This window comes from Stegostoma tigrinum, chromosome 7, assembly GCF_030684315.1.
Source record: "Stegostoma tigrinum isolate sSteTig4 chromosome 7, sSteTig4.hap1, whole genome shotgun sequence".
Lineage (NCBI taxonomy): Eukaryota > Metazoa > Chordata > Chondrichthyes > Orectolobiformes > Stegostomatidae > Stegostoma > Stegostoma tigrinum.
Genome location: NC_081360.1, coordinates 61,253,422 through 61,272,967, shown reverse-complemented (window position 1 = coordinate 61,272,967; position 19,546 = coordinate 61,253,422). Strand labels below are relative to the sequence as shown.

At 39.7% G+C, this 19,546-nt stretch overlaps 1 protein-coding gene across 1 annotated transcript in view; it reads left to right on the top strand.

Moving 5' to 3' along the window:
* The window catches only part of LOC125454399 (potassium voltage-gated channel subfamily H member 7-like), a 462,102-nt gene that overhangs the window by 377,487 nt on the left and 65,069 nt on the right, over nt 1-19,546 (top strand). Inside the window, exons 9-11 of the mRNA XM_059647318.1 lie at nt 1,185-1,584; nt 4,129-4,328; nt 17,315-17,567. Coding sequence (XP_059503301.1) covers nt 1,185-1,584; nt 4,129-4,328; nt 17,315-17,567 — 853 coding nt within the window. The remainder of the gene's footprint in view (nt 1-1,184; nt 1,585-4,128; nt 4,329-17,314; nt 17,568-19,546) is intronic.

Sequence of the window (19,546 nt, the reverse complement as noted above, 5' to 3'; positions counted from 1 at the left end):
TATCTGGAATTCAGCAGGAATATTGGTGGTGGAAGAAAACACTTACTTCTCTAGTTTGTCTGAAGTTTGTATTGGATGGAGGTACTGAAACAGTAAAGAGGACATTTTAAAACCCTCTTTCCAGTGAAGAAAGTTCATAGATGCTTCCACAGCATTTGGGAGAGAACAACCTGTGCAAGCAGTAGTCCAAAAATAGAAAATGTAATCTGGATTACAGAGCAAATGTGAAGAAAAACCTCCCAACATAAAAGTTTCAAATATGGACCCCATGTTTCCCCACCAAATTTAATGCAAAAAATGCATTTATACAGGTTCATGGATCGGAAGGGTTGAGAGGGATATGGGTTATAAACAGGCAAATGGGCCTAACCCATTTTAGGGAGTCTGGAATGCTCTGACTAGGTGGGCTGAAGGGCCTGTTCACACGCAATATGATTCTATACCTCTGTAAGATTTAGAAAGTTGAATGAAATCTAGATTCAGGAATTATGTTGTTTAAAATGATGGAACAAAATAGCATTTCTGTTTATTATTAGACAAGAAATTGTTGATTGTAGATAAGAAAGTGTGTAGCTGGATGAACACAGCAGGCCAAGCAGCATCGCAGGAGCACAAAAGCCAATGTTTTGGGCCTAGATCCTTCATCAGAGAGCTCTTTGATGAAGGGTCAAGGCCCGAAACGTCAGCTTTTGTGCTCCTGAGATGCTGCTTGGCCTGCTGTGTTCATCCAGCTTCACACTTTGTTATCTTGGATTCTCCAGCATCTGAGGTTCCCATTGTATCTGATCACAATTGTTGATTGTGTCAGTTTATGTGTGATGCGATTTGATGGTGCTTGCATGCTTGGAAAATGTATGGGTGATGGGAAGCGCATGATATTTATTTCGGATTGTCAAGATTTGTAATGAAAATGAAATGAATTCCTTACCTCATTATAATGTTTATTTTCTACATTGCTGCTCAGAATTATGTTTCACCTTTTCAGTAGTAAATATAACTGAGATTTTCTAGCCATTCTCTTTGTGAAAATGGGGTTTTCTGCATTGAAAAGCATTGTGCTTCACATCCTTATGGTGGGTGTCAGGCAGGGCACCGTTTTGAAAATCAATGAACACAAACATCTAATTTAGAAAAAAATCTGTGGCCTCTTTCCTCCTTCACTGATAATTCTACTGTTTTGACAGACAACAACACTGATTGGTCTTCTGAAGACAGCTCGCCTGCTCCGTCTGGTGAGGGTTGCCCGTAAATTAGATCGATATTCTGAATATGGGGCTGCAGTTCTGATGCTGCTCATGTGCATATTTGCCTTGATTGCACACTGGCTGGCTTGCATTTGGTACGCCATTGGGAATGTGGAGCGACCGTACCTGGTACACAAAATTGGCTGGTTGGATTCTTTAGGACAGCAAATAGAAAAACGATATAATATCAACGATGCTAGCTCTGGACCATCCATCAAGGATAAATATGTGACAGCACTCTACTTCACTTTCAGCAGTTTGACAAGTGTTGGTTTTGGGAATGTGTCTCCTAACACCAACTCGGAGAAGATCTTTTCCATCTGCGTCATGCTGATTGGCTGTAAGTGATCTTTACTCTCTGTGCTAGTTATAGTATTGAACAGCCCGGAAAAATGTCAGTTTCTTAAACGTGAATATCTACAGGTGCTTTAGTTCTGTAACTTCACTGTGTTCTTTCGTAGGATACATTTTGAACTGCAACTGTCTTTTTCTCTGGTATTGGTATCTGTATGTGTACTCAATAAAGGTGTTCCCAAGTTAGAATTAAAATACTGCTTTTTTTTATATAAGGGAAAGGTAATAAATCTCAAAAATAATAAATCCCTTTTCATGTTATTACACCTCAATGATATTCTAGTATTTGAAATGGGCCATGTAATGTCAAGTAAATAATCTGAACGTAACCTTTTGATTATGATCATTTTCTGGAAGTGTTATTGAGGTATATACAGTTATTAGTCAGTGTTTTATGTTCTTATTCTGGTAGCTCTATATAAAATAACATTTATTAAGGCTGAGCTAGTTTACCAGAAAGGAGAATTTCCATATCTCAGCGCAGTCTATCATTTATTTCTTAATTTTTTTATGTTTTCAAAATCATACATCACAATATTTGTCATAAATTTGTGCTCGTTGAATTATGTATGTATCTTAGTACAGATCTTATTTAGTCCACTATGGTGCAACTAGGGCAAAGGCTATGCAGTGATGTTATTGATATGTCAGCTTAGTATGGCTTCTCAGATCAGCCTGATGCTTTAAATTCCCATGGATCACATAAGCTGTCATTTTTACTAATGCTGATGTGAACATTTTGCTCTGTAAATGATGCAATGTGCACAAAGCCAGCTTGCATTGGCTGCATAAATATATATGTGCAAAAATGTTTGTGATACGTAACAATCCTATATGGGTGACTGCATTTCCTGTGGTCGGCTGATTTGAAGTGGTGACTAAAACCCAATTTGTTTGGGTGATTTTACTAAGATGATATTCAATGCATCTTTCTCAGTAAAACTCCCTAGATACACTAAGGAGCTAAATTTAGCCAGTCAAAATGCTTCCTGTGATGATAAGAATATAATGTAAATGATCTTGTGGAAGAGAGCAGTGGCCCTCAGAAGGTTAAACTTTGAATGTAAAACGTCTTTAGGTCAAACTAATCAATTGGATGATTCTACCTAACATGCAGGGCACAGGAAACAGAAATAAATTAAAACTGTCAAGCTCGGCTGAAGATTATGATTGATTTAACTATGTTAATGGAAAACTGTCTGTTGAATTGAATTCCATATTTTGAGATATTCTAAAATTAGTGTTGTTATTATATCTGTCATTATTCTAGCCTTTGAGTTTTACAGAAAAATGTTCAAGATTAATACATTAATTTGACTCAGTGATCACCTTTAAATGCTTGGGTCTTGAACTCATTTCATATTGCCTACTTATATCTTCATTATATTACATTAAATTACAAGATATTTGTATTGCATTTATGCTTAACGTAGAACGAATGTTACCCAACAACTAAGTGCTGATCATGTTTACCCTATTGTGGTTTCCTAGCAGAAGATAACATAGCACGGGCACCCGTATATAAAAGTACTGCATCTCAAATCACGAGACAAGTGATTCCCAAGACAGCTGGTTAAAGCTGCTTTAAAGCATATTAGAATCATCCAAGTTGACAGCAAGTCTTGAGAGGCTGACAACAACTCTCAGCTTCTTGTCAAGATTCCAAGCCTTCCTCTTTTACAGACAGTCTGTTACCTTCCCAAAACGATATGACAAAAAATCATAATTTAAACTATACATGCAGCACATATATGAACAAATGAGTTAGGAGTCCAAGTAGATGTATCTCCTCAAGTCTGCAATGCTATTTAACAAGATCACGGTCCAGTTCTGTGGAAGAGTCTCTCTACCAAAAACTGATTTCTCGCCACAGCTGCTGCCAGACATGCTGAGCTTTTGTAGCAATTCCTTGCTTTGATTGTGTTTGTAAAAAGATTATGGTTGTTCTGTTTGTAACTTCAACTCTATATTGCTGTCTACCCTGACAATCTTCAACAACCTTGCTCACAAAGAAACCATACATCTCTGTCTTAGAAATATTCATAAACTCTGCTTCCTTATTAGCGTAATTGCCTCCCTCTGATCGTTCTGTCTGCTGTAGTGATAATGGAGAGTTGGTTAACTTAGTTGGCTGGACAGCCAATTTGCAGTACAGAATAACACCAAAAGTATGGGTTCAATTCCTGTAGCAGCTGAGGTTACTACAAACAACTTTCTTTCTCAACCTCTCCAGACCATGGTCCTACGAACATTTTATTTATAGGTATTTCCACAGTGAAAGAAAATGCAAAAAGATTGTGGCCTTTAATTTTGCATGATTCAATTCCATTTACAACAGTTTAAAATCTATCATCTAGAAAATTATCTGGCACATGTAATATACATAAGGATAGTTATGGTTTAAGATATTCCAGAGTAATTTTGAAATTAATCTATTTGAGTGACAGAATTTATCAAAAGAGAACTTTACTAAATGTAAATGATGCCTCACTTATCTGATTGAATCATGTTTTTTTCTCTTCTTGATCAGCATTAATGTATGCCAGTATCTTTGGTAATGTCTCAGCAATTATCCAGAGACTATATTCCGGAACAGCACGATATCACATGCAAATGCTTCGAGTCAAGGAGTTCATACGTTTTCATCAGATTCCAAATCCTCTCCGTCAGAGACTAGAGGAATACTTCCAACATGCCTGGACATATACAAATGGCATAGACATGAACATGGTACGTGCAACTGATCTGTTCATTATTGAAATTGTTTATGAGCAGACAGAAGTGTGATTAACAAACCTGTAAGTAGGAGAACAGAGACATTGAAAGCAGTTGATTACGTGTCAATATACTCTCAAAAATGTTAGAAGATATACAAATGTGATAATGGGAACTGCAGATGCTGGAGAATCCAAGATAATAAAATGTGAGGCTGGATGAACACAGCAGGCCAAGCAGCATCCCAGGAGCACAAAAGCTGACATTTCGGGCCTAGACCCTTCTCTGATGAAGGGTCTAGGCCCGAAACGTCAGCTTTTGTGCTCCTGGGATGCTGCTGGGCCTGCTGTGTTCATCCAGCCTCACATTTTATTATCTCAGAAGATATACAAACACAGCTATTGCTACTAATTATTTAGCCTGGCACAGTTGATAAATTAGAAATCTACGACTGAGATTAAATTGAGTGAAGACATTTTTTAAATTGTGATTTTATCTCAAAGGAAATATATACATGGAAATTATGATTAGTAACACTCTAACAGAATTCTGATTTTTTTAAGCCAATAGTCAATACCAATTTCTTATTGGCTAAACACTAATGAACCTCAAGCTATATTCAATATGCACGTTTTCCTGAACTGCTTTGCAAGGTAGCTTTGGGAAATCTAATCAGAAACCTGCCAGTGCTGTAAGGTGAAAACGATGGTTTCCTGATGAAATCTGACACACATGTACAACAATATCAATACAAGTGGTATTTGAAGATGCAGTGAAGCAGTGACATGTGTGATTATCATTGGACTAATAACACAGAACTCCAAGCCAAAGTTCTGGGTCCATAGGATTGAGTTCCACTGAGTCAATTGATGAAATTTGAGTTCAATAAAAATTTTGGAGTTAAAAAAACTTAATGGTGACCCTATATGCATTTTCAATTGGCATTAAACAAAAATGTTGTGTTCAATCAAACCAAAAGAACTGCGGATGCTGTAAATCAGGAACAAAAACAAAGTTGCTGGAAAAGCTCAGCAGGTCTGGCAGCATCTACGAAGGAGAAAACAGAGTTAATGTTTTGGGTCCGGTGACACTTCCTCAGAACTGAGGGTGGCTGGGAAAATGTCAGTTTATATGCAGAAAATAGGGAGGTGGGTGGGTACGGAGTAAACGATAGGATTGATCCCAAAGAGAGAGAAAGACAGTTGGACAGACAAATGAGTTGCTAACGATCAGGCAGGGAGGGTGAATAGTTGTTAATGGGGGCTGTTGTAGTCTGGCGTACTGACCTCTACCTTGCAGAAGCTAAGCACCAGCTCTCAGATACCTCCTCCCACCTTCCCCTGGACCGTGATCCCACCATGGCACATCAGGCCATTGTATCCACTACTGTTACAGATCTTATTTCATCCGGTGATTTCCCTGCCTCCTGTTCCAAGCTAACAATCCCCCAACCCCACACAGCTCATTTCCAAAATGTCCACCTTCTTACTCACCTGAGGATTCCCCAGCTCCATTGTTGACAGGGCCCTCAACCAGGTCTGACCCATCTCTCGCACTTCCACCCTCACCCCTTCTCTTCCCTCCCACAACAGTGATAGGGCTCCCCTTATCCTCGCCTATGAATCCACCAACATCCACATCCAGAAGATCATCAGACTCCATTTCCGCCCCCTCCAGCAAGACGCCACCACCAGAAGCCTACTCCCCTCCCCTTCTTTGTCCGCCTTCCATAGAGACCGTTCCCTCTGGGACACTCTGGTCCACACTTTCTCCACCCTCAACACTTCCACACAGCCCTGTGGCACCTTCCCCTGTAGCCAGCGAAGGTGCAACACCTGTCCATTTACCTCCTCCCTCCCCAGTATCCAAGGGCCCAAACATACCTTGCAGGTGATGCAACACTTCACCTGCACCTCCCAGAATCTAGTCTGCTGCATTCGCTGCTCACAGTGTGGCCTCCAAGACATTAAGGAAACGTAGCATAGACTTGGCGACTGCTTCACAGAACATATACATTCTCCTCGCAAAAACGGCCCGGAACTACCTGTTGCCAGCCAGTTCAATGCGCCACCCTGTTCCCTGGTCAACATCTCTGTCTCTGGCTTACCACAGTGTTCCAGCGAAGCCCAACACAAGCTAGAGGAACAACACATCATTTTCCACTTGGGGACCCTACAGCCCTCCAGAATTAATATTGAGTTCAATAATTTTAGGGCCTAAACTCTTCCATGTCTCAACCCCTCACCCCGCACACCAGGCCTTGATACCACAGAGGCTGCCGTTACACGCCCCCTGTTGTTAGTCACTAACAGCCCCCATTAACAACTGTTCACCCTCCCAGCCCGGTTGTTAGCAACTCTCCTCTGTCTGCCCAACTGTCTTTCTCTCTCTTTGGGCTCTATCCTATCGTTTACTCCCTACCCCATCTATCTCCCTATTTTCTGCATATAAACTGATATTTTCCCAGCCACCATCAGTTCTGAGGAAGGGTCAATGGACCCGAAACATTAACTCTGTTTTCTCCTTGACAGTTGCTGCCAGACTTGCTGAGTTTTTCCTGCAACTTTGCTTTTGATCTAGTTCAATCATTTCCTTTCGGAGAGGAAATCTGACATCTTTACCTGGTCTGAGATAATAAAGTGTGAGGCTGGATGAACACAGCAGGCCAAGCAGCATCTCGGTGGCACAAAAGCTGACGTTTCGGGCCTGGACCCTTCATCAGAGAGGGGAATGGGGTGAGGGTTCTGAAATAAATAGGGAGAGAGGGGGAGGTGAACCGAATGGAGAGACAAGAAGACAGGTGGAGAGGAGAGTATAGGTGGGGAGATAGGGAGGGGATAGGTCAGTCCAGGGAAGACGGACAGGTCAAGGAGGTGGGATGAGGTTAGTAGGAAGGAGAAGGAGGTGCGGCTCGGGTTGGGAGGAAGGGATGGGTGAGAGGAAGAACAGGTTAGGGAGGCAGAGGCAGGTTGGACTGGTTTTGGGATGCAGTGGGTGGAGGGGAAGAGCTGGGCTGGTTGTGTGGTGCAGTGTGGGGAGGGGATGAACTGGGCTGGTTTTGGGATGCGGTGGGGGAAGGGGAGATTTTGAAGCTGGTGAACTCCACATTGATACCATTGGGCTGCAGGGTTCCCAAGCGGAATATGAGTTGCTGTTCCTGCAACCTTCGGGTGGCATCATTGTGGCACTGCAGGAGGCCCATGATGGACATGTCATCTAAAGAATGAGAGGGGGAGTGGAAATGGTTTGTGACTGGGAGGTGCAGTTGTTTATTGAGAACCAAGCGGAGGTGTTCTGCAAAGCAGTCCCCAAGCTCCGCTTGGTTTCCCCAATGTAGAGGAAGTCACACCAGGTACAATGGATGCAGTATACTGCATTGGCAGACGTGCTTAATATGGAAGGTCATCTTGGGGCCTGGGATAGGGGTGAGGGAGGAGGTGTAGGGCCAAGTGTAGCATTTCCTGCGGTTGCAGCGGAAGGTGCCGGGTGTGGTGGTGTTGGAGGGCAGTGTGGAACGAACAAGGGAGTCACGGAGAGAGTGGTCTCTCCGGAAAGCAGACAGGGGTGGGGATGGAAAAATGTCTTGGGTGTTGGTGTCGGATTGTAGACGGCGGAAGTGTTGGAGGATGATGCATTGTATCCGGAGGTTGGTGGGGTGGTGTGTGAGAACGAGGGGAATCCTCTTTGGGCGGCTGTGGCGGGGGCGGGGTGTGAGGGAAGTGTTGCGGGAAATGCGGGAGACGCGGTCAAGGGGACCACTTTGCAGAACACCGCCGCTCAGTTCGCCACCTGCCCATCTGCCAATGCGGTATACTGCATCCATTGTACCCGGTGTGGCTTCCTCTACATTGGGGAAACCAAGCGGAGGCTGGGGGACTGCTTTGCAGAACACCTCCGCTGGGTTCGCAATAAACAACTGCACCTCCCAGCCGCAAACCATTTCCACTCCCCCTCCCATTCTTTAGATGACATGTCCATCATGGGCCTCCTGCAGTGCCACAATGATGCCACTCAAAGGTTGCAGGAACAGCAACTCATATTCCGCTTGGGAACCCTGTAGCCCAATGGTATCAATGTGGACTTCACCAGCTTCAAAATCTCCCCTTCCCCCACCGCATTCCAAAACCAGCCCAGTCCGTCCCCTCCCCCCACTGCACCACACAACCAGCCCAGCTCTTCCCCTCCACCCACTGCATCCCAAAACCAGTCCAACCTGTCTCTGCCTCCCTAACCTGTTCTTCCTCTCACCCATCCCTTCCTCCCATCCCAAGCCGCACCTCCATCTCCTACCCACTAACCTCATCCCACCTCCTTGACCTGTCCGTCTTCCCTGGACTGACCTATCCCCTCCCTACCTTCCCACCTATACTCTCCTCTCCACCTATCTTCTTTTCTCTCCATCTTCGGTCCGCCTCCCCTTCTCTCCCTATTTATTCCAGAACCCTCACCCCATCCCCCTCTCTGATGAAGGGTCCAGGCCCGAAACGTCAGCTTTTGTGCTCCTGAGATGCTGCTTGGCCTGCTGTGTTCATCCAGCCTCACATTTTATTATCTTGGATTCTCCAGCATCTGCAGTTCCCATTATCACTCTTTACCTGGTCTGGCCTACTTTTGCTTCCAGACCCACGCCAATGTGGATGGCTGTTCACTGATCTCTGGGCACCTTAGGAATGGGTAATAGTAAATGCTAGCCTAGCCAGCGACACCCTCATCCCATGAACACATTTTTAAAAATGTACGTTTAAGCAGAATGAAAATGCTGATGACCTTGAGTTCTCATTGGCAATAGAAACATCTGGTGTGTTGACAGCTACCTTCAAATTACCAGCTAAATGGCACTTAACACTATTTGAAGTGTCATAAGTTTTTATTTATTGGGGATTAGATACCTGATAGTTTAAGGATAATTTTATAAATATGCCAAGATGCTTTTCAGTTCTAACACTAATAATATGTGAAACGAACAATTGCATTCAATTTTTGTAACCACCTCATATTTTTAAAGAAATTAATGAGAGAATCCGGTATTAGCTCAAATGTTTTGGGACAGTGCCATTGCTTGGAAAGCTGTGCCTTTGCGTCCCCCTTCCAATCTGTCAGTACCCACTTCCCTAGAAAGCACAGATGTACTGCAGTTTCCATTGTTTCTGTCTCTGGACAAGTTTTTGGTTCAAAAAGATTATTTTATCAAACACAACTGTAACTTTAAAAATATTCTCTGAATGACCAATCAGTTGGCAAAGTTTACACGCTGTTTTTATTTAAAAATAACACCTTCAAGTCTAAAGTCAACAACAGAGCTCCTAGATTGTAGCATTAACATTTGGGTTGAAATGCTACTGCACAATGTTTGTAAGGTTTTGTTAACATCATTAAGTGAAATAGTGCTGCGATCCAATTAAACACAATTTCTAATTTACTTTTTTTGTGAAAATAGTAAAAACAATTCATACAAGTATATTGTTACAAACATGCATTTCAAATGCCATATTTGTGTGGAGTTTTCAATCTCAATGGAGCTTTCAATACAAGATGCTTTCACACCTGTTCAAATGCATTCATACAAGAACACTTCCATTCTTGAATTTTTGCATGTCAGTTTCAAAAATGCTGAAAGATATCCCCTCTTAGTCTGAATAGGAATTCTCTTGACATTTCTAACCAGATAACAATTCATTCATCATGCTTGAAGTCCTAATCTTAAGATGTATCAGTGTAAAAACAAAACCAATGTTTGATTGTTTGTTGTATTTATAAAAGCTTATCTCTTCCTTAACTGCTTCACTCCTCAATACTTGGAATAACTCAACTCCCTGGTAAGAACAGGAGGTATATTTTATTGTTGTTTACAAATGTAGAAACATTATTGTTATTTTTGCAGTTTTGATGCTTTTTTGATTTAATTTGTGAGATTTTTGCATGAGCCAATAGTTAGGTAATGAATTATAAAAAAAGAGGGACAAGGTGAATTGTGGGTGCAAAATAAAAGACATTGATAAGAAAAGCAAATTACAACCTTTTTATGCAAGTCAACAACTGGTTGTAATTTGCTTAAATGTGTCTCACAGTGCCCATGTCTTTTCTTATTTCCGTACACACATGGTTTGCATTGCATAGTTTTTTCTTGTCAACATTTTCATTTTGTGACAACTTCCGACTGTGAACAACTTACCTTGCTTCATTATTATGATTTATTTTCTATGTCTGAATATTTTATTTTGAAACAATATGCATGACAGCATTACACGTATTAACTGTAATTTTCTAGCCTCTAAACTATTCCACACTTGTCAAATTTGCATGTTTTTGAGAAAACTGCTATTGCATGACATCCTCAAACACGGTTATCAAAAAATGTGACAGTGCTTATGGTTAAAAGAGTAGGGAAATCCATATTACATATTTGTGATCTCTATGACAGTCAGTGAATGTGTGATGTGATGGAAATAAGTTACAGTTTAAATGAAGGAAAGAAGTAACATTTACTCCATTTCTAGTCAAAAGCATACTTTTTCAATTTCTCTTGAGGTACAGTAAGCTATGAAAAGAATGATATTGTACTTTTATAATTAATTGCAATGTCGGGTTTTGAGAGTGATGTTTTAAAAGATATATACAGCATATTTATTTTGCATAACTTAAAAATATTCTTCAGGGAAAAGTATCACTTCATTGTGCCACTCTTCTGAGCACTTTGGCCTGGATTTTGTAGTCAGCATTAAGCATCTAGCTACTCAGAACCTTCTTGCTAGTTTTTGAGTGATAACCAATGGGGAAGGATTTTGTCATCGCTTCCTGGCAGATTTACCAGCAGAGGCCTTGGAAAATGTCATCAATTGCAGACAGCGAGAGGAAGTCAGCAATGAATAGGAGATGCAGTAGATAAACAGGAAGCCTCAGGCCATAAAGGAATGGGTGGTTTTCCCAAATGGTTTCCATCTTCTGAACAGTGTTCCACCCTCACAAGATCTGTTCCTACCCTCAGACACCCTCTTATATCTTGACCTGAGCTCTCCAAACCCACACTCTCTATCACCTTTTAACCTGGCCCCACCAAAAATGCCATCCTCAACATCTCATCATGCAGATCCTGTCATCTGGCTTCTGGCTCTTCTTCAGGCACTGGATGCAATCTTAGCAATGATCACCATTTGAGGTGGTGATGCTGAAACCAGAAGCTGCCCAGACAATCAGACTGAATTTAAGACCATATGATATAGGAACAGAAGTAGGTCTTTTGGTTCTCAAAACTGCTCTGCCATTCAATAGGATCATGGCTAATCTGACACTCGTCACATCCACTTTAGCTCTTTTCCCACAACCATTCATTCCCCAACTAATCATGAATCTATCTATGTCCACCTTAAATATACCTAAGGACCCTGATTCCACAGCTCTCTGTGGTAAGGAAACCCAAAGATTCACAACTCACGTGAAGAAATTCCTCCTCATCTCAGCCTTAACTCGATGCCCCTTTATTCTGAGACTATATCCTCCAGCCCTAGTCTGTCCCATGAGGGAATCATTCTCTCAGCATTCACCCTGTCAAGCATCTTAAAAGAACCCTTTATGTTTCAATGGCATCACCTCTCACTCTTCTAAATTTTAATGAGTAGTGTCCCAACCTAGTTTAAACTTTGCTCATAAGACAGTCCCTCCATAATAGGGATCATCCCAATGAGTTTCCTCCGAACTGTGGCCAAATAAATAATATCGTTCCTTAAATAAAGGACCAAAACTGCTCACGGTACTCCAGATGTGGTCTCACTAGCTCCTATGCAGTAAGAATTGCAGTAAGATTTTTCTATTATTACATTCCAACTTCCTTGAAATATGAGACCAACATTCCATTTAGTTTCCTGATACCGGCTGCAATGGTATGCTAGCTTTTTTTGTTTCATGCACAAGTACAATCAAGTCCCTTTATATTGCAGCTTTCTGCAGTTTTTTTTTCTGTCTACTTAAATAACAGTGTTCTTTTGTTCTCCCTCCCAAAATGAACAAATACACATTTTCCCATGTTGTACTGCATTTGCCAAACTTTTGCCCACTTACTTAATCTTGTTAGTATTGATGGAGTGGAAGGCTCTGTCTCAAATGAGTATTACTTCTCAGCATATTAACTAGCTGTAGGGCATCCCACTGGAAAGTAGGCAAGCTTAAGAGCGACATTTTCAGCTGTGAGGGAAGGGACCGCACCACTTGCAAATCCTATCTTATGATATTTACAAATCCTTTTCAGCATGCCATTCTCAATAGACTATCTGTATGAGCAAGGCAAGCAATGACAATATGCTGTCTCAGATTATACAAGTCTTAGTGAGATGTGCAGAAATATGAATTTGAATAATTAAATGTCAATCTGTAAACATGAGGCAAAAAAGAAGGAAATATTGGGTTAAGAGAAGTAAAGGAAACAAATAATATATTTCCTAATATAATTTTTTCATGTACTAAGTATAACACATTTTTTAGAATAATTCCAAGAATAATTAAAACCTCAAGGAATGGGATTCCTTATTTATAAAAGTTCACAGCCAGTGTAGTTGTTTTAAGATTTCCTGTTACAAAATCCAGGGCATAATGCCATACTATGATGCCCAAGAGACTTTGAATAGACACAAATGGCAGAATATACATGAGTTGAAAACCTTATCGACATGAAGTAACTTGAGTGTGCAAGTTACTTAGGATGTTTTGGTTGATTGTTTTTACCTTGTATTTTTCCCATTATTCCATTTTTAACCATGACAAAGCCTACAGCAAGGGACTTGCAGTTGTCCAATCGTGTTTTATTTTCAAAAGAAAAGTAACATCTGTTTTAAACTAACCTATGAAATTATATGTCCAAACTTTGTCTGGTTAGTGTGATTGGTTTATGCATTCTCCAATTTCAGCATACCTGTCCAATTTCTATGAATATAGAATGTGGTATTTATTAAGATGGAAAGCAAAAGAGATTTACTAATGAATGTGATGAATACTAGCAGTTATCTAATATTATCCATGCCAGAGAAATTAATGTGTCTTCCAGATTTTATAAGGATAGAGGCCCCAGTGGGTCACTTTTAAGTTGTTGACAAACAGATTGCATTTGACTATTGCCTCTATTTAAGCAAAAATGATTAGGTGACTTTTTTTGGTGAAACTGTCTTTAAGGTCTATCCAAAATTTTTCACAAACTCACAATCATTTATATTGATCAGAATTAGGCTCCCATTAAGTAAAATTTTACCAGGCCCAGGTTGACGATTAAAATGTTTACTTCTGTCTTTTTCATCACAATACAAACTGCAAGTGTGTTGTGCTGGACAATTCCTTCATTGAGTGAAATAAACCACACTCTGTTATGTTTCAGTTGGAGACAATTTTTTAAATGTTACTTCCTATAAATCCAACCATGATTTTGTTCTGCCAAACATCAAATTTCAGTCTACAGTGGTACTGACTAATTTAATCCTTGAAGCTGATTTTCAGCATTGACACACATTCTATCTGACTATCTCAACTAACACTTTACCATGAAAGACAAACAGAACTGATCACCACTGATTGATCCCTTTGTCAACAATGTAATTTCCCCACTCACACAAAATGCTATTATAGAATTCAGTGAAGCTAATAGCACTATTAATATCTTAATGTAAACTAGTAGTAGCAATGTTTCCAGCTAGGAAAATGTTGCCCTCACTTTTCAGAGCTAAGCAAATATTCAGCAGTCTTTATATTACGCAATGAGTTTATCAAGTTGAACATTTTTGAATGAAAGAAGTTACACATTTTTATTCTACGCACAACACAATGCAACAGTTTAAACAGTTATTGCACTAACTCATGGAGATTACATAAAATGATGTGAATAGTAGAAAACAGTTGATAATTTTGTGAGCTATTCATTGTCTTGCAAACTGTTCTATTCTTTCTTGAGCAGTCCTAATCCAATATGTACTTTTCTGATAAAGTGTCTCAGCCCGAAACATCAGCTTTTGTGCTCCTAAGATGCTGCTTGGCCTGCTGCGTTCATCCAGCTCTACACTTTGTTATCTCGCATTATGCAGCATCTGCAGTTCCTATTATCTCTGATATAAATTCCTGCAAGTCCCTGTCATATGATTGTCCAGGACCTTCTCCTCTGCACAATGAATTGATCATCTGCTAAATAGCCAATCACTCCACCTCTGAGCAGACATGGCCTATTCTTCCAGTTCCACCATCAGGATTGTCAACATGAGAAGAAGATTCTGCCCATTGTTTCAGACCAAAGTGCGTTTGCAATGGGCTATTCAAACAGTTTGTGAAGGGCAAAATACCTGTGTTAGGTGGTGTTTGATACTTCTTCCCACATTTGTGCCTCTAGGCCAAAAAACATGAGCACTCCTTGCCTTCCATTTTAGAGGCCTTTTATTGGCTCAGTTATCACCAGAACTTACAGTTTCTCCTTCTCCACAGCTGCTTCCTGAACATCTCCTGAGTTTCTGTTTTATCTTTTATTTCATTCAGTATGCCATGAACAATATCTCACTTAATTTAATGATTGTTTGACAGATGAGTTGAATGCTGAAGATAGCTTCAGACCACATGTATCAAATTCTGCTAAGAAGTAAGAAAGGTTGAAAGATAATGTGTGTTTGAAATTTTAAAATCCATACCTATTATTCCACTTTTTGCCAATACAGGATGACATTATGTGAGAGCTAAGTATACTGTTATTAAAAGTAGCACATTGGATTATTTTGCATATTTAAGAAAATATTTTTTACTCTTTTTTAACAATGGACAAAATATATTCCAACATTTTATTGACTGGTTATGGTTGAATAGCGTCTGCATTTTACATATTATATTGTCATCAAATTATGCTGATTCCAAATCTGCCAATATATTTAAAGTAACTTAATAGGAATACCCATGGAGGGACTCACATATTTCCCTTACCAAGTCATTCCACCAAGTAAAAATTATAATACATTGATTTTTGATTTGTAATTGAGCAAACACACCCCTTAAAAGATGTTACCATTAAGGATGTCTCAAAGCTTTTACAGTGTGTTTACATTATTTCACATTGTACACTACCATTTTTACTTCTTCTTTGGGTGAATTAATTATAATACCAGACATCTTAAAAGTCAAATTGGAAACAACTTTGTGTCCTAAAAACAGAAGCTGTTTTTCACAAAGAGATTCGTAACAGATACACATCTAGCTATCGACTCTCATGATTTTAGCCACTGGCATTTTTTCTCTTTGTGAAGAAGTTATCTTATTATAATATTTCTGACTGTAGCTGTATCTGAAATTTAACAGGAGTGAATATTTTCGCTATTTTACCAGTGTCTCTTCCACTGCATAGTACGAAATAGCAATATGTTACTAAGCAATTTTGAAAATAAATGAAAATGGACAGAAACAAATTTAAAGAAGAAAGAAGAATCAGCAAAGAGATTAAAAACATAACTTCCGAAACAAAAATATTTCAGGAATGTTGCACACTAGAAAGGTAGAGGTTAAAAAAATGAATACAAAGGTTGCAGCTGTTCACATGGAAACATGGCAACTCGTACTATTTATAACTCTATGTAAAAGGCCATTTACTCAATCTGTCTGGGAGTTTGTGGTGAATTTGTAATCAGTTTAGAACTGACTTTCTTTTTCAAATATTGCCCAGAACCAAATAATGTCCATATCGACGTATTCAAATTTGGTGAAAACAATTTCTCAATGAAGAAATTTTAGAAATTGCGAACCTAACGTTCTACATTTCACAGATCGCAGTAAACAGTTAAGATGATTATGGACCAAGAGATAAGGCTAAATATTACTATTGCATCCACATCAAACAACTATATAATGAGATGACATTCATCAACCAAGTTTGTCATTTTCTGCCTATTAAAGAATAAATCAGTTGGATTTAGATTTTTATTTTTAATGTTTAACTAATATTGAATTCAAAATTCGAACTGTGGCATTAAGATGATAAAGTTGCATGAAGGCAGTATTATTTTGCATGAGACAAGCCTCTTGATCAATCAGTTTTTGGCCCAGTTCAGTAATTTTGTCATGAATAAAATCTGTTCAGCAATAAACAGTGCATTTTGTGCCATCTGGTGGCTGAACAAGATTGAATAAACTATCCAAAACTATTTTTTACTGGGCTGCTAAATTAAGGGGAAGAACGAAACAATTTAGCACATTCTTCACCATGAATTCATTCTGCCTTTGAAAGCTGTTTGTATTTTCCAATAACAAGTTAAACTTTCTAAATTATAATAACTGCTGTGTTCACATTTTAAGCAAAAAGCAGTATGGAGATTTTCACTCTATCCTTTGTGCTAGTCTTCATTAATATGCACATATTAAGCATGATATGTTCACAGATCTCAGCACACTTCAGATAATATTTCAGTTCTTAACATATTTAGATAATCTCTGCTGTTGCTGTTTTTGTAAGCTTAGAGTAATTTCTTTGAGATGGGTTAATTCATTAGTTACAATGAATAATCAGATATTAGCATTTGGTATGAAGTTTAGATCTAAGATAAATTACATCTAGTGCACAATAATGACAACAACCAATTCTATGTAGCACCTTTAACATAATGAAACACCCCAAGGTACTTCACAAGAACATTGCAAGGACACAAAAATGCTGTTTGTTTGACAAGTAATGTAGAAAAACCTGTATACAATTTGTCCAACAACCTACAGTTTCAAAATTGTATAATTTCAGCACTGATAATCAAGTATGTAGTTTATATTTAAATACAGCGTATTTCCAAAATGAATGCTCAAATTATTGAGAATTGTTAAGTCTTGGGAGGAGTAAAGCAGTTTTGGAAGTATTACACAATATTCTAATCGCTGCATTGACTGAGAATGTTACATGAAATAGTTAGTCGAGAATGCTACTCTTGTAGTCATTTTTGAGAGTATAATTCTTTGACGAGAATCAAAAACTGTGTCAGTTCAATATTGTTAATGTGTCATTTTTTTACTAGGTCCTCAAGGGATTTCCTGAATGTCTACAGGCAGACATATGTCTCCATCTCAACCAGGCATTACTTCAGAACTGCAAGGCATTCAAAGGTGCCAGCAAGGGCTGCCTACGAGCTCTGGCAATGAAGTTTAAAACCACACATGCTCCACCCGGTGACACATTGGTTCACAGTGGGGATATTCTCACTGCACTCTACTTCATCTCTAGGGGTTCCATAGAAATCCTAAAGGAAAATATTGTAGTAGCAATTCTTGGTAAGTGAACAAGAAACATGAAGAATCAATAAGTATTTTAGAATTTACATGACTTTTAGAATGGTAGCTTCCAGCTGCTGATTAGTTGATGTGAGCAGTAATGCTAAACATATGTCTGTAGAATAGCAAATATACTTAGGATTTTGCTTATACTCTCCCTACGAATTTTCAATTTCCTACTGTGTTCTATAAATACAGAAAAAGGCATCAATTAAGTTGAGATAACAAGATGTAGAGCTGGATGAACACAGCAGGCCAAGCAGAATCAGAGGAGCAGGAAGGCTGATGTTTTGGGCCTAGACTCGTAATCAGTGAACTTTTTTAATTTGTTGAGGTGGGCATGACTGAAAAAACTGTCATTTGTTACCCATCCTTAATTGGCCCAGAAACATAGTTTACTCACTTGTACCAGAGACAATCATATTGATATGCCATGTAAGTCAAACCAGGTGAGCGTAGTGATTGTAATGGATTCAGTCAGGAAGATCTCATACGATATGAGTTCCTGGATTGGGGATATTAACCTAGTACAATCAGGGAGCCATGGCTGGTAGATATAAACAGGAGTATAAGACATTCTGTTCATTCTGAGAACTGGCTCTGAGAGAGCCAGACCTGTGTCAAGTAGGACGCACGTGGAAATAAAGGGTGAGTTAGCGACAGTATACCAACCTCTGTGGAGTTTTTCGCTAGCAACAGGAGCAAAAATACGCTCCTGAAGAAATTCGCTTACAACAGTCATCTTTGAGTTTGGGTAAGCATTTCTGGCATCTTGCCGTTATTGGGAAAGCTTAACTGATTTGATCCTGCCAATGAGGACTGTCCCCATTATTTGGAAAGAATATGTTACTTTTTCCAGGCAAATGATGTTAGGTTAGATGAATAACAATGAGTAATTCTCATGAAAACTTGTGGACCTGCAGCTGTTTAGGTTATTCGAAGCTTGACATTTCCTGACCACCAGATAGTAAAACCTTTCAAGAGTTGACAAATTTAGTTAAGGGCGATTATGATCTCCGGCCTCCTCTATTTCAGAGACACTATCAATTTTACTCAGCAGCTCAAGAACCAGGAAAATTCATGTCAGGATTTCTGACAAGGTTAAGATGACTGGCAGAGGTCTAAGGCTTTGGTTTGACCCTTAATGAGATGCAAAGAAACCATTTGGCATGTGGAATTAATGATGCAGTAATTGCCCTGAGCAAAGGTCACCAACAGATGCTGGTTAAACTCCACCAGGGTCATCCAAAGGTATCCAGAATGAAGGTATTGGCACGAAGTTGCCTGGTGGCATGGATTGGTTTCAGACATAGCTGCATTGGTGGGGCAGTGCCCAGAGTGCCCACAAGGACAAAAATTACCACCACCAGCTCTCCCAATCAGGAGAAGACTCCACACCAGGTTAGATCTGATCTACCTAGATCTTGAAGAGGAGAACAAAATGGGCATCAGGAACACCAGTGGCAGACCCAAGCTTCCTCTATGCAAGAGAGATAGTTTAATTCAGAGGATGAAGTTTTGTTCCAAAACCACGAAAATGGCCATCAGTAATTGAAGGTATGGTTGTTAAACATAAGGTCAGCTTCTGTGACGGACAAAGCTCAGGTAGGTGAGGCAGTCCTGAAAAAACATGCTGAACACATGAAAGCTGAATACTTGCAATCAGGGCAGGAGTAAAACATACCCAGCCCCTCAGAAGAGCCGGAAAGGCTGTCTGAACCTGAATGGGCCACCAGTATCCGAGGCTGAGTTGGAGGACTTGGACCTGGGGGAGGCTACAAGAAAAATAGTAGGCCTATGTTGTAGGGCTTAGAGAGGAAGGAATGTAGTGATTGTAATGAGGTCAGCCAGGTGTAATTCATAGCATCCAATCAGGGAGCCCTGGCTGACAGATAGAAACAGGAGTGTCAGAGATTCTGTTTACTCTGAGAGCTGGCTTTGATGAAGCTGGACCAGTGTCAAGCACTATTCTTTAAAAA